General features: G+C 51.9%; 1 protein-coding gene across 1 annotated transcript; it reads right to left on the bottom strand.

Moving 5' to 3' along the window:
* Positions 1 to 8,988: 8,988 nt before the first annotated feature.
* LOC127336652 (vacuolar iron transporter homolog 5) lies at positions 8,989 to 10,110 on the bottom strand. Its single transcript, XM_051363488.2, has one exon. The coding sequence runs from the start codon at positions 10,000 to 10,002 to the stop codon at positions 9,370 to 9,372; it is 633 nt and encodes a 210-aa protein (XP_051219448.1). The 5' UTR covers positions 10,003 to 10,110; the 3' UTR covers positions 8,989 to 9,369.
* Positions 10,111 to 14,413: the final 4,303 nt, after the last annotated feature.

The raw sequence follows: 14,413 nt of genomic DNA, 5'->3' as shown, positions 1-14,413 counted from the left end.
GCAAAATATTCATTATGATGCGAAAGGGTTACAAATATGTGACTCAGTTTTACGATGGAGATTTTACTCGACTCTACGATTCAAGCAAAATCTCGGGGGCTACTGACATAGGCATGCTAAATAAGCATGCCGAATAAAGCACCAGGGTTATCTGGCGAGGATGTGAGGCCCACGATCCGAAACTTTGGAGGTCCGGAAGCCCAGAGAACTTCGGATAAGGAAAATAGAGTTGTATTAGGAACAATGTAACAATATAGGAAAGGCCCAATAAGCCTCTCGAGTTTATAACTTGTATGACACGGAAAGCCTCGCCTCCACCTTCTATATAAAGGGGAGCCGAGTGAAGGAGAAAGGATTGAATCTATTGTCAACACACCACCCTAATTCTGAGTCAAGCACCTTTTCAGCTGAACCTTCGAGATCTACTTGCCCTCTACTTCATACGAAACCCTAAGTCTACAATATGTAGGCATTGACAAGTTAATCCCTTGTCAGGGGGCGTGCCACCCAACCTCTTTTCGCCATTGATCGTACGACTCGCTTGATTCTTTAGTGAACCGACTTATTTTGACCTAAAAACCCTATATATATGACCCCCGAGGGTTAGCTAGAGGAGAGCACCGCGGAAACACGGAAACACGAAAACAGAGGCTACGATAGCGAAGATTGGAGGAGGAAACTCAGCCGGAGCCGTCGCCGGAGGGATCTCCAAAGTCTTCCTCATCAACACCATGATCAAGTGGGAGTATTCAACCTTTGTACTATGGGTTTGTGGCCGTATCTTTATCTATTTCTCCCATGTTCTTCATAGATTTTAGTAGCATATGAGCTTCCCAACATGATTATGATCATATATGTAGGTGGATTTTATTATATGATATTTTGCTATGAAATTTGACTCTACTTTTGCGTAAGATGTATTAATAGATGCATATTATGTACCCCTTTTAAGTATGAGTTCTTATCTAACTTGTATGCAAGAATATGTGTGGGAAGATGGGTGTGTTAGATGGAGTAGCGTGGTTTTAGTGATTGAATAGTGATAACAAATTCATTATCTAGTATGGTTTTGCCTTTTCTTTTGCTAGCTCACTAGGGATAAAGTGAATGCATGTGCTATGTTTGTCACGTCACAGAAGTGATGATTTGGTTTGTTCAAGGTAGCATATTTGATATTCAAACATCATGTTAAAGTACTTATGGATATGCTCTGTTAATTCTTAATACAAGATTGCATTCAATTTTCCCTTTCTTGTGGACTATAAGAGAGATGTGTTGCATCATCTCTATATTAAGACGTGATGCCCATATGAATGTGTACCTTACACATATTGAAGTTATATTCTTATTATCTCCTTGATGAATTGTTATTATCCACTACAACTTTAAAGAGAGAATAGATAAGTGAACTCATGAATCCCAGCCCAATTTTAATCATAAGAAACATGTTCCCATTGCATTTACCTTACTTTCTATTTGCAGCACTATTTTAATCTGAAAAATACAAAATATTTAGTTTTCTTTATGACACAGAAAACCCAAAAACAATCACTCCTTTATTACTTTTACTTAGTTTACTTTATTTGTCTAGTTTACATTACTTGTGTTACTAATTATATTTATTATTACTAATACGAAACCTTGTGCTTGACAACCACACGATGGAGTTAGGAACACAAGGCTTTAATTTTCTTTGCAGGATTGCTAGAAGAAGAGGAGGAGGGACAACTCTTTATTCAACTCCCCGGGAGTTCTATATAACCCTCGAGTCACCCTTGTGGGGAAAGTACTCTACTGACACAACACTCTGCACTTGGAGTCCCAACGTCATCAGTGTAATGGTTCAAACTCCTCTTCTAAACGAACGGACTTCACTATATATAGGCATCGGTGTTAAGTATCTCCATGTTGCATGCTAGGTCTTTGTAGTCTTGCGCGTCAGGTTAATCTTGTGTCTTGATTCGATGTCCGTCTAGTCAAGGGAGTCTTCCGGAAGTCTTGGCGTCGCACGGAAGGTAGGTCGATTGGAGCTCCTGGATAAATTCCTTCATGTACTTGGAGTCTTGGTCGTCGTGGCCTGGAAGGGTGCGAGCTCATATAAAGTAGGGGTACGGGCTAGCTCCAATTATAGCTGAAAAATGTAATCATTTGTAAGTTCATCATATAGTACAAGAGAATGATGGAGTAGGATATGTACCAACCGTCGGGGGGTGGGGGGGAGGTTCGAGCTTGGGCAAACCTATGTCTTTGCCAAGGTAGTTAGAATCCCGATCCAACCCGTGGACTCGTACGATTTGACGATCCTAGAGCATCATTTCGATTCAAATCCCACTATGAATCCCAAAATGGTAGAATCCATGTTGAGCTCGATCCAAATCGTAGAATCCTATACGGTATTGGAAAATCGCTATCCTATTTATGGACTTTCCCGATTCTACTAACTGATTAACTGAGTCATTCACTTACCTATAGCAGCATACTATGTCAGCCTCCCCAGTTATTTTCACTTCCCTCACAACCCTTTATTTACCTCCAACCCCCAAATGATCAGCCTATAGGATCTTCGATCTCTCTTAAAAAAACCTTACATCAAAGCTCTCACTTCTCTTAAAACTTTTAATTCACATTGCAAAACATATTTCTAGGAAGTTTGGAGACATATGTGATTGATTAGTGTGAAAGTAGGCCTCATAAGAAGGACTCATCAATGTAGATTGCAAAAGACCGAAGGTTCGGACACTATATGTCATCTTGGCAAGTGACATGCTACTTTTATATTCTATTTTTTATTTAATAAAATTGTGCTTTGATGATTATGATGGTATGTGTTTTTTTGCTTTGATATATTTTTCATATTTACATACAAAATGAATAAAAATACATGTTATTTATATACTAGTAGGCATATATTTGTGATATAATATATATCAAATAATCAAGATGCAATACCATATATAGTACACCTGGTGTATGCTCTCATCCTGGGCTCAAGGAATTACGTGGAAGGGTAAACTTTACATCATCTTTTCGTTGAGAAATTTGTACTGGTGAGATTTTTTAACTTTCTTTTGGCTATATTAGTGTAAACCATAGTGCTAAAATTTTACTTCTAGTATTTTCACCTCTTTTACACTACCATAAAAAATTCATCATGGATAAAATATTTGTTGAGAAATGTAGTAGAGTCTGGGATGCTACGACTCGATTATGTTGGAGAAAAATTGATCTGAATCCAAATGCCGACCCTGACTACCTAGGTCTAGGTCTGCACATCACCGATCCTTACCTGTCGGTCGAGCCCTTGCCGAACAAATAAGCTCTCTTTCAATCCTCGGAAGTGATCGAGATTGCAAACATATTTCTTTGTTACTATGTTTGCCCACCATCACGGTGCAGGTAGGTGTGGGCGCGGCAGCCACTTTACATCATCTTTTCGTTGAGAAATTTGCACCGGTGAGATTTTTTAACTTTCTTTTGGCTATATTAGTGTAAACCATAGTGCTAAAATTTTACTTCTAGTATTTTCACCTCTTTTACACTACCATAAAAAATTCATCATGGATAAAATATTTGTTGAGAAATCTAGTAGAGTCTGGGATGCTACGACTCGATTATGTTGGAGAAAAATTGATCTGAATCGGAATGCCGACCCTGACTACCTAGGTCTGCACATCACCGATCCTTACCTGTTGGTCGAGCCCTTGCCGAACAAATAAGCTCTCTTTCAATCATTGGAAGTGGAGATTGCAAACATATTTCTTTGTCACTTTGTTTGCCCACCAGCACGGTACAGGTAGGTGTGGGCGCGGCAGCCATGTGTCCTTGCGGTTTTCTGAGTACTAGGTTTTTACCCAAGCTGGGAGTTGTTGCTCTCCTCTCCCACCGCTCTCCTCTCTCCCTCCTCCTCCTTGAGAGTCCTCCAAGAGAGACCGGGCCGAACCCGAGCCCTCTCCGGCGGCGCTGCCGGCTGGAGATGGCGAAGGGGAGGCACCGGAGTTGTACATAGGGTTAGGTTTAAGTGTCTCGACGGTCTGCCGGTAGTTTGGAGTAGGGCACGAGATCTTTGGGGTCAGATCTGGTGCATCTGGGTGTGGAGGTCTTGTCTCGTCGAGCTCCAGCGGCCGGAGAAGGCGAGCTCCTCCACCTCAGGGATCTCCGTCAATAAGATCCTGCTTTGCTGCTGCTGGATTTGGTGTGCTTTGCTGCTCTGGTTTCCTCCTCTTGACGGCCATGGAGGCGAGGGAATGAGGAAGCTAGGGGCTAGCTCAGCGGATCCTACAGTCAGCCAGAGGTTAGCTTCTTCCCTAGCGCTTCGACGCGGTGCCAGGCAATCACAGGTGAGGTCCTTCCCTCTGCTCCTGAGGTGGGAGATAGGAAAGCTCCGCATCTGTGAGGCCTCCCTTCAATAAGCGTCGTCGCCTCTTCTTCGTTGGAGGCCTACCACTGTCGATGCTCCTCTCGGCCGGCCTTGGTGGCGAGGGAGAAGAGCATCTGTCGGTGGATCTGGCGACCGAGCAGAGGCTGCCCAAGAGGTGCTATGGAGCTGCAACTTCTTCGTCGTCGCCGATGCGGAGGCGGGGTCCATCTCGAGAAGCTCTTCGACGGGGGACTTATGCCAGCGACAACGCCCTGCCCCCGTATCATATGGTCGATTGGCGGCCCTTCTCCTGGATATCCTACTTCCCAGAGACCAAGAAGTCCGAGGGGAAGATCTTTAGCTCCTGCCACGACGCCGGACCAAGTGGTTTGTCCCTGGCGCCGGTGTCTGTTTGGTGGCGGAGCAACTCGACGGCGATTTGCTGCACTGGTGGTGCTGTGCACGAAGGACCCGATTGCTTTTTCCTCATTTCATGCAGTGTCTTTTTTGTAAAAGCTATCTCCTTATCCAGAAATCCCCTGGTCTGTAGGGTTTTTCTGCAAATTGTAATCGCCACTTAGTCAATACTAGCAGCTCCTAGGGTCTTTTGACCCTTTCTTGTTCAAAAAAAAAGGTTTTTACCCGTTGTTTTTGTTTTTGTTTTGGTTTTTGCCAAGTATTTTTGTTTGCTGAGTATTTTTCTTTGCTTGGTGTTTTTAAAAAACTTTTTAGAATTTGGTTCTTTGCTATTTTTTCTCGGTACTCGGCAAAGCATGTTAATTGCCAAGTTCCGGTAAGAAAACACAATCGGCAAACAGGTATCTACTCAGCAAAAAAATCATTTTATCGGCAGTGTATGTTATATGCGGGGACGTTGACGGTGTCGGTAAGAGCATCTCCACTCGTCCCCCCGAACAGGCCCCCGGCGAGCGTTTTTTCCATCCGGACGGCGAAATTCGGCCCAGTCGCGCCCCCGGTTCCTCGTTTTCGTCCGGATTTGGGCCTAAATTCATCCGGCGATCCCACGCCCCCCCCCGGCCCCCCGGGGAGCGCTCGGGGACTCCGGACGAAACGAAAGCGCGCGAAACGGCGAGGAAACTTCCCGCGCGTCTGGTGGCCCCAACTTGTCGGCGAGAGAAACCGATCGTCGTCCTCATCGCATCGTCTTCCGCGCGCTGTAAAAGCCTGCCGCCGGCATGCATTCGCCGGCCATGCGGCGAGTTAATGTCGTCGTCTTCCGCGCACGCATCGTCTTCCGCGCGCACTAAAGGCTGCCGCCGGTCAGCTCGCGCGGCATTTAATCCCCGCGCCAGCCACGCCTATATACGCCGGTCCGCTCGCCGCGAGGCGTACCCCGTGCTCCACTCTCCCTCCACTCTCCCTCTACTCTCAAGATGGCGTTCTACGACGACGACGGCGCAGCCAACAACGGCTTCCCCCGCCGGTCGCTGCACGCGTGGGAGGGGCACCTCCTCCACCAGGCGGGGTACCCCTGCCCGCCGGACACGAGGCCTCCCGGCGGCGGGTGGCGGCTTAGTGCTGGCGGCGTACCAATCCCGCCGCCGCCTCGGGGCCACGCCCTCGACGTCGCCATCGAGGAGGCGCGGATGACCTTGACGGACGAGGAACGCGCCGAGCCACGCCACCACCCCGACAACTACACGGCGTGGAACTCGTACTTCCTGCGGCGGTGGGAGCGGGAGCTGGCGGCCTACGACGGCCCGCCGCCTCCGCCTGCGCGCAACAACGCCGCGGGCCGCCGACGGTGGTGGAGCGCGCCGGGCCGGACACTCGAGGCCGTCGTCGAGCACATCGAGGGCGGCAACTCCCCGGTGCTCACGATGCCCCCTCTATCGGCATCGAGGGCATCGGCGAGCCGCCGTCGGGGAAGCGTCTGGCAGCCACGGCGCATGGCTGCCAGCTCGTCGTCTTCCGGATCGGCGCCAAGGATGGCGCCGGTGAAGAGGGAGGAGGCGTCGTCGCCTTCGACACCGGTGCGCGTCAAGAAGGAGCCGGCGTCTCCGCCGGCGACCAGAGGGCGCAGCAGCGGCGCCCTCGTCATCCGAGAACAGCCTTCCGCGCCGCAGAGCGGCCGGAAGAAGACGAAGAAAGAGGCCGCCGCCGCAAGCCAGCTCGCCGAGGAGGAGGCGAAGCGCGCGGAGGACGCCGCGATGGCGGAGGCGATCGCCAGGTCGCTGCACGACATGGAGGAGGAGAAGCGCGCGGACGACGCCGCATCGATCGGGCCAGCGCGATCGGCAGCGCCAGAGGCGGAGCAGCAGCGGCGGCTGCTGGACTCGGCCGCCGCACGCCAACTCGCCGCCCGCGCCGCTCCAACCGCCAACGACGATGTCGCGCGGTACCGCCGTCCTGCGACACCTCCATCCGGCGTCGCTGTCCCCGTCGTCGACCTCGAGTCCTCCGACGACGACTGGTACAAGCCATCCCCGGGGTGGGGAGACGCCGGCCAGGGCGCAGCAAGAGCTGTGCCGCGCAGCCGAAGGCCAACGACGACGGCTCCGACGACGACGGCGACGGCGACTACACGGTGTTCTACCGCCATTTGGGCATGTAGAGCGCCGTGTTTTAAAATTAGCGTTTGAATTCCCCTAGCCGAATTCGAAATATAGTCGAATTCGGCCTCTATGTATGAACTCCGCCCGTTTTAGTCTAAATATCATTAAATTTAGTCTATATTCACCCGAATTTAGCCGAAGTTTGTCAAGTTTCCGTTTTTTAAATTCGCATCGTCGACTTCGCCTGGGCACGCGGCTGGGAAACTACTACTCCCCACGCCAAATCTTCCTCCAATCCGGACGAAAATTTCGCCGGATTTGGGCGTGGGGAGCGCCAACGAGTGGGGATGCTCTAAGTTGCTAGCTACCTAGCCTTTGGTGACGCTGACAGGTAGCATTGTACGTTTGTGTCAAGATCCGACCCAATTTAGTGGACATCTGAGAAAAGGAGAGACGGATCGAAGAGAAGTTTGAAATAATATCTAGCTGTGTTGTGGGCTTTTTGTGGCATGATGCTAATTATATACTCCTCCCATGAAAGTCGCCTAAGATAATCTTAAACGATTTTTATGGGACAGAGGGGGTACTTAATTTTAACAGGCGGTGCATCATATCTATCGATTATGCTGTAGAGTGACTCACTACCAGCGAGTGAACTTGTGATTCTTTGTGTCTGCACTCTGCACTGGCACACTTGTTGTGGGCTTTTTGTGGCATGATGCTAATTATATGTAACTAAGCCTCGTGGTTTGAATGTGAGAATTGGCTTGCATGAGAAAGCTCAAATTATTCGTAGAAATTAGTACTACCTCTGTCCATTTTTAGATGTCAAAAATTTGTCTAAATTTGAATGTATCTAGATATTTTTTAAACATAGATACATCCAAATTTATATAAAACATTGGACATCTATTAATGGACGGAGGGAGTATAGAACTTGCCTTCTTGCAACCAACGGATCAACCTCGCTAAACTTTTTTTTTTGAACAGTAAGCCCCGAAGGCCGAGAAGCTCTATTGAACGGTGGGCACAATTACAAACAGGACCTTGGCTTGAACAGAAATAGCGCAAGTGCCATGGAATATTACAAAAAGGACCTCAAGGGAAAATAGGAAAAAGCGATCAAGTCCTTCTTCTCCACCGCATCTCTGATTCAACCTCAGACACCGGCCGCTGACGATGAGGCCGGGGACTACGCCACTTGGTTCACCGCCAGGATGGATCGCCGAGCTGGGATTGCTGATCTTCCTCCACAGCCTTAAGGCGTGGGGGAAGTAGAAACTCCCCGGAGCAGGAACTGCCGAGGAACGGCGAGGCCTCCTTGGCCGAAGATAGCGACGGCAGGAGTCGCCGACGCTTGAGATCCACCGCAAGCTGAGCTTCAAGAAACACCACCGCCAGTACAGAGAAGCAGCAGCACCATCGCTGCCCTCGCCCTCGCCTCCACGGTCGGCCGAGAGGAACAACTTTGGCGCGCTGCCTTCGCACCAGAAGCAGAAAGGATAAGGCCTCCAAGAAGCAGATGCGTTGATGATGATGCGGCTGAGCTCCTCCTCGCCTCCATGGCCGGCCAGGAGCTCATCCAGGACACAGATCGCCGACGTGTACGCGTTTTCCCCCTCGCCTCCAAGGCCGGCCAGGAAAAATTGCGTCTCAACGCCGTCCCGTTGCAGCAGAAGGCACACCGCCACTCCTTTATTGAAAGGAGCATCAATCTTCCTCTCCACTCTCCCCTCCGACCACCGGAGTAGAAGAGGAAGCGAAAAAGATCCTATATCGGCAGAGATCCAGGCGGCCAGATCCCGTCCACCGCTCCAACTACTGGGCATCAAGCCCTCTACCGGCATAAAGCCACTAACCCTAGCTACTATATTTACTCCGGCACCTCCCCTCCACCCATCTCGACCGGCGGCGCCGGCGAGATCGGCTTCGGTTCGGCCCGGCTTCTTCGAGATAACTCTCAGGTACTGTAGCGGTGGGAGAGGGGGAGAGGGGGAGAATGAGCCGCCCACCTCATTAAACTTCGAGTAGTCCACATGACAATTAAGAAGTACTATTTCCTCCGTTCGAAAAGAAGTGACTCGGTTTTATCAAAATAGCGTATGTAACTAGACATATTTAAGGTGTCATCTTGATAAAATTGAGTCAATTATTTTCAACGGATGCTGTACTAGTAATGTTACATGTATATAGTAGAGCTAGTAAAAGAGGCTAGTGTGTTGCTCAGAGCGGTCTAGAGCAAATTGCAGCCAATGTTACATAAGCGTGGCAGGCAGCCGCCAGGGCATGCAAAGAGCCAAATACTAGTAGGAGTAGTAGAGATTAATTAGATAGCCAAACACGGCCGGCATGCATTGCATTGCATTGCGCCACCGATCGATTCAGAGAGGCAGACACGGATGATCGATCGGCCGGAGAAGACGTATGTCGGCGCCACCACGATCACGAGAAAAGCATGGATACCGCACGTGACGGCAGCAAAAAGAAAACCTCGCGTCATATGCCGCTGGCACGGAAGAGCCTCATGAGGCCGAAGGTGACACCCATGGCGGCGAGCCCGCCCACCACCACCCTGGCGCAGGACTTGGCTACCGGCGCCCGGCCCAGCACAGCCCCGATGAACCCGAACGCGGCCAGTGCCATGGTCGCCACGGCGACCACTACGGCAACCCTCAGCCTGTAGCCGACGATGAACCCGGCGGCGAGCAGAGGCAGCAGGGCGCCCACAGAGAAGGCCAGGGCGGACGCCGCCGCGGCCTGGACGGGGCTCGGCAGGGCCCTCTCCTCCTCGCCGCCCCGCTTGCCGTCGCGGTCCAGCTGCGCGATCTCCACGTCCCGCTGGGAGCAGACGGAGACGTACTCCCCGATGGCCATGCTGCACGCCCCAGCCAGCAGGCCAGCGAACCCCGACACCACCATGGCGCGCACGTCGTGCTTGACGGCGCTGACGCCGAGCATGAGCGAGGCGGTGGAGACGAGGCCGTCGTTGGCGCCCAGCACCGCCGCGCGCAGCCAGTTGGCGCGCCCCGCGAAATCCACGTCGGAGTCGGAGTCGGAGTCGGAGTCTCCGAACTTGGTGACCGCGGGGTTCTCGGCGTCGGCCAGCTGCTTGGTGTCGTTCACGGCCATGGCAGCTCAAGTGAGATTGAGTGAGATCGCTAGATGGCCGAGACGGTTTGCGTTGGTGGTGTGTGTAGTGGCAAGCAGCACTAGTGTGGCGGACACACGCCTCCGTTGCCGTGTTTTATAGTGGATTTCAGGGGGGGTTTTGGTCGAGTGTTGTGTGCGGGCATGCCGCTCTTCGTCTTCCTTTTTCCAGCTTTCATGCCGCTCTCGGCACCTGTAGCTAGTGCGTACATGCCGCCTTGCCATTGACAACTCTTCTGGTATCGTGGGCGCGCGTGGCCACCATGAGCACACCCCATAGATTAGTCCCCCCATCGTGCTTGCTGAGTGTACATCATAGCAAAACAGTCCACTTACGACGACGACAGCTAATTACCAAGCCGAATTAGGTACGTCGTTCAATATATCCTATATATAAGATATATAGTCGCATCATCTAGTCCAATTCTTCCACCGCTGTTGACGAATTCATTTCATATGTATATATAGTACGTACGTGGATCCACAAGGGAACAGAAACGATGCCTAATACGTGTGTTTGCCATATATGGATTTTTCATGCACAGATTTGAACATAAACTTTTTCGTGTGTCTACTTCTCAGTCCACCTTAGAGTTAACTTAGTTCTTAGTTAGATGACCTTATTAAATCTCAGTTGAAATTTATATTGCAACTTATTAGTAGCAAGAATCACAAAGCAAACCTAACGGTCCGAATTGCTTTTCTTAGTTGCATATCTTTACTTGGAATCGATAAAATCTCAGTTGCAAATCTAGTAAAACAGAAAAACTCAGTTAAAATTCAACTTGCAACTTATATGTGCACAAATCGGGATGCAACCAAGTTGCAGGACTTGACTGAGACCTAGCTTAGCAAATCTGTAAACTTTTATATATCGTCGGTATATCTTATTGCCTTTTGTCATACATATGTAACGAAGGGATGACCAGCTCAGACTTTCTAGAGTATCTGTTACGGGAGCTAGCTGTTCCTATTTGCCAAATTTGTCCTCCACCAGCTAATGGCCCGGCAGCTAGCTGGGTACCGGCGAGTATATAGCATAGAACTACTACTTTTCATGCAAAATTTCGGAAAACTACGAGTTTGTGTTTCAATCGCAAAGAACTACCACAATTCGTTCCAGTTGTTCCAAATAGCACTGATTCGAAACTGATTGCGAACTGACACGATTTCTGACAAAAATGGCCACTGTCAGCGGTGACGTGGCAAAAATTATCTCATCTAAAGTGGGTCCCACGTGTCAGCACAATTTAGAAAATCAAAACAAATAAATAAAAAGGGGAAAGATAAATGGAAGGCCACGCCCGTCGACCTCTACCGCCCGCTACGCCAGTACATCGCCGCCGCCTACTCGGACCGCGACGCCGCCGCGGCCGATGACGACCTCTGCGCCGTGCGCGACCTCCGCGCCGCCGCCGTCGAGGCGCCCGCCCTCCCGGACCCGGCCTCCTCGACCAGCGCCACGCCGCGCTCCTCGCTTGCACGCGCGCCGCCCCTCTTGCTCGCTCGCTTCCCTCGACATGGCCGCCGCCGCGCACCTGCGCGCCAGCGCCCGCGCCGCGCGCCCGCTAGCCCCGCGCTCCTCGCTTGCACGCGCGCCGCCCCTCTTGCTCGCCTGCTCCCTCGACATGGCCGCCGCCGCGCACCTGCGCCAGCCCGCGCCCGCCGCCGCGCCCGCTAGCCCGCGCTCCTCACCTGCACGCGCGCCGCCCCTCTTGCTCGCCGCACGCGCGCCGCCCGTCTTGCTCACCTGCTCCTCGACATGGCCGCCGCCGCGCACCTGCGCCAGCGCGCGCCCGCCGCCGCGCACCTGGACGCACCGTGGACTGCGGCGCCGCTCGTTTCTGCCGTGTTGTGCTCGCCATGCAAGTCGCACCGCCGCCGTGCTCGCCGGCCGCGCCGTGTCCGTCGCGCCGCTAGTGCGTTCCCGTCGTGCCACAAGGCCGTGCACGCCGGCGGCAGTTGGCTGCAGCGGTGGAGGAACACGCCGGGTGAGGAGGAGAGGAGCGCCCGCCGGCGGGAAGGGCGCCGGCGGTTGGCTGCAGCGACGACCGGCGGTGGTAGGGATGAGTTGGGTGGGCGGTGGGGGTTGCAGATCCAGTTTTTTAATTTGCAAATTTCATTTTCCCCTTTTTATTTATTTGTTTTGATTTTCTAGATTGTGCTGACACGTGGGACCCAGTTCAGCTGAGATATTTTTTGCCACGTCACCGCTGACAGTGGGCCATTCTTGTCATAAGCGCTGTCAATTCGTGCTCAATTTGCGATCAGTGCTATTTGAAACAACTGAAACGAATTGTGGTAGTTTATTGCGATTGAAACATAAACTCGTAGTTTTCCGAAATTTTGCGCGAAAAGTAGTAGTTCTATGCTATAAACTCGGGTACCGGCCTACCAGCTAGCAGTGCATGCAGATCAATATGTCACTACGTACTACATAATTGTTCAATGAGATGGTGATGCTGCCGATGAATAGTACTGCCGAATTGCAAGTCATATATAGCGGGCATACTACTTGAAGGAACACACTGAGTAAACATGAACCAATTCGATGCTTTGGCTAGAGAATGAAAAGTACAAAACTTTAGCCAGACATGAACCGACCATTTCCATTTTTTGTGTACATGTTTATATATAGTAGATCGAATTCGTTTTACAGAAACTATTTTTGGCAGAAACTTTGCAATAGATCGAAGTGCTGAATGACATTTATTTTCTGGATCTTGTCGCGAGCTAGATCGCTAGATATGTTCATGTCGCCGGCTATATATAGCAGGGGTGTTTTAGTTCCCCACAAAAGCTAACGTACCTGCCATGACGTAACCGACCTCCTTATCAAGATGGAACCGTATCATCTCAAGATCTGAGCTACAACTCACTAGTTCAGCACTTTAGAAATGGAATTGCACCACGTAGCTAGCAGACAAAAGATGAAAAAAAAAGAAACAGCTAGCTCAACAAGCATCTTGTTGTGCTTAATTTGGAACTGCATCTAGCTGTTAAGATAGGTCTAGTAGATGTATATCCTGTCATGTATATGTACGCGTATATACGCATGTATTTGTATGATCACCATTATATATAGAAGAGACGTGCGTGTGCATTGCACCCACGAAAACCCTAAACCCTTTCTTGACTTGGTATCAGAGCCGCCTGGCTCCTTCCGCCGCCGCCGCTAGCAAACCCTAGCTAGCCGCCGCCGCCGCATCTAGTCCGCCGCCGCCGCCGCGATCTCACTCGCCGCCGCCGCTGCGATGGCTCAGTCTGATTCCAGGCTTGCGCTGACGAGTTCCTCTAGCGCCAGTCTCTCCACCGTCGTGGCTGGCCCTGTCATTGCGCCGCCGACCGACACGGCGGCAGTGCCGGTCCTTCCGGCCATCGCCGTTCGCCTGAACGGCAGCAACTTCATGCTGTGGAAGGCGCTTGCCCTTCCCACCTTCGCCGGAGCAAGCCTTCATGGCTTCCTCGATGGCTCAGCCCCGGCACCCCCGAGCACCATCCGGGAAGGCACCGGTGATGCAGCGCGCGATGTCGCGAACCCCGCGTACGCGCAGTGGTGGACCCTGGACCAGCGCGTCCTCGGCCATCTCCTCGGGTCGATGCACGAAGACGTCTCGGCTCAGCTCATCGGTCGCACCACGGCAGCGGCAGCCTGGAGCGCCGTTCACACCATGTTCTCCGCCGAAAACCGCGCCGGCATCCGTGCTCTTCGACGCGAGATTCAAGGGCTGAAGAAGGGAGACAAGTCCGCCAGCGAGTATATGCAGAAGGTGAAGGCCCTCGCCGATGCCATGGCCGCCGCCGGATCCCCTCTTCGCGATGACGAGATCATCGACTACATGCTCACCGGGTTGGGAACTGCTTTCAATCCGATCGCGGCATCCATGGACTTCGCGCCTACGCCTGTCACGCTGGCCATGTTCTACAAGAACGTCCTCAACTATGAGGGCCTCCAGAAGCAGCAGCAGGCAGATCCCGAGGACTGGACCTCCTCGGCTAATGCCGCAACTCGCCCCTACACCAACAATTCTGGGCGTGCGAGCGACTCGCCTCGCCCTAGCGGCGGTCGTCCCACGGGTGGTGGCCCGCAGGGACAGCACGGCCCTGTCCAAGGAGGTTATGGACAGGGGTCTGGAGGTCACGGTGGAGGTGGCCAAGATCGTCGTCGCAACGACGGCAATGGCGGCAACACTGGCCGCAATGGAGGAGGACGTCGCAGGTGGCGGCCCCAGTGTCAGATCTGCGACATATGGGGGCATGACGCGAGTACTTGTCGCCGGCGCTATGATCAGCAGCAGCAGCGCACCGGCAACTCTGCATCGACATCCTCCAACGAACAGTACTGGCACCTCGACTCTGGTGCATCCGATCATCTGACAAGTGATCTCGAGCG

Source organism: Lolium perenne, chromosome 2 (assembly GCF_019359855.2).
Source record: "Lolium perenne isolate Kyuss_39 chromosome 2, Kyuss_2.0, whole genome shotgun sequence".
Taxonomy (NCBI): Eukaryota; Viridiplantae; Streptophyta; class Magnoliopsida; order Poales; family Poaceae; genus Lolium; species Lolium perenne.
The sequence above is the reverse complement of the archived record's forward strand: the minus strand, read 5'-3'. Positions and strand labels throughout refer to the sequence as shown.

Bases quoted from the DNA above. Each gene is read 5' to 3' on its own strand.
- LOC127336652 (XM_051363488.2), bottom strand. From the start codon at position 10,002: ATGGCCGTGAACGACACCAAGCAGCTGGCCGACGCCGAGAACCCCGCG.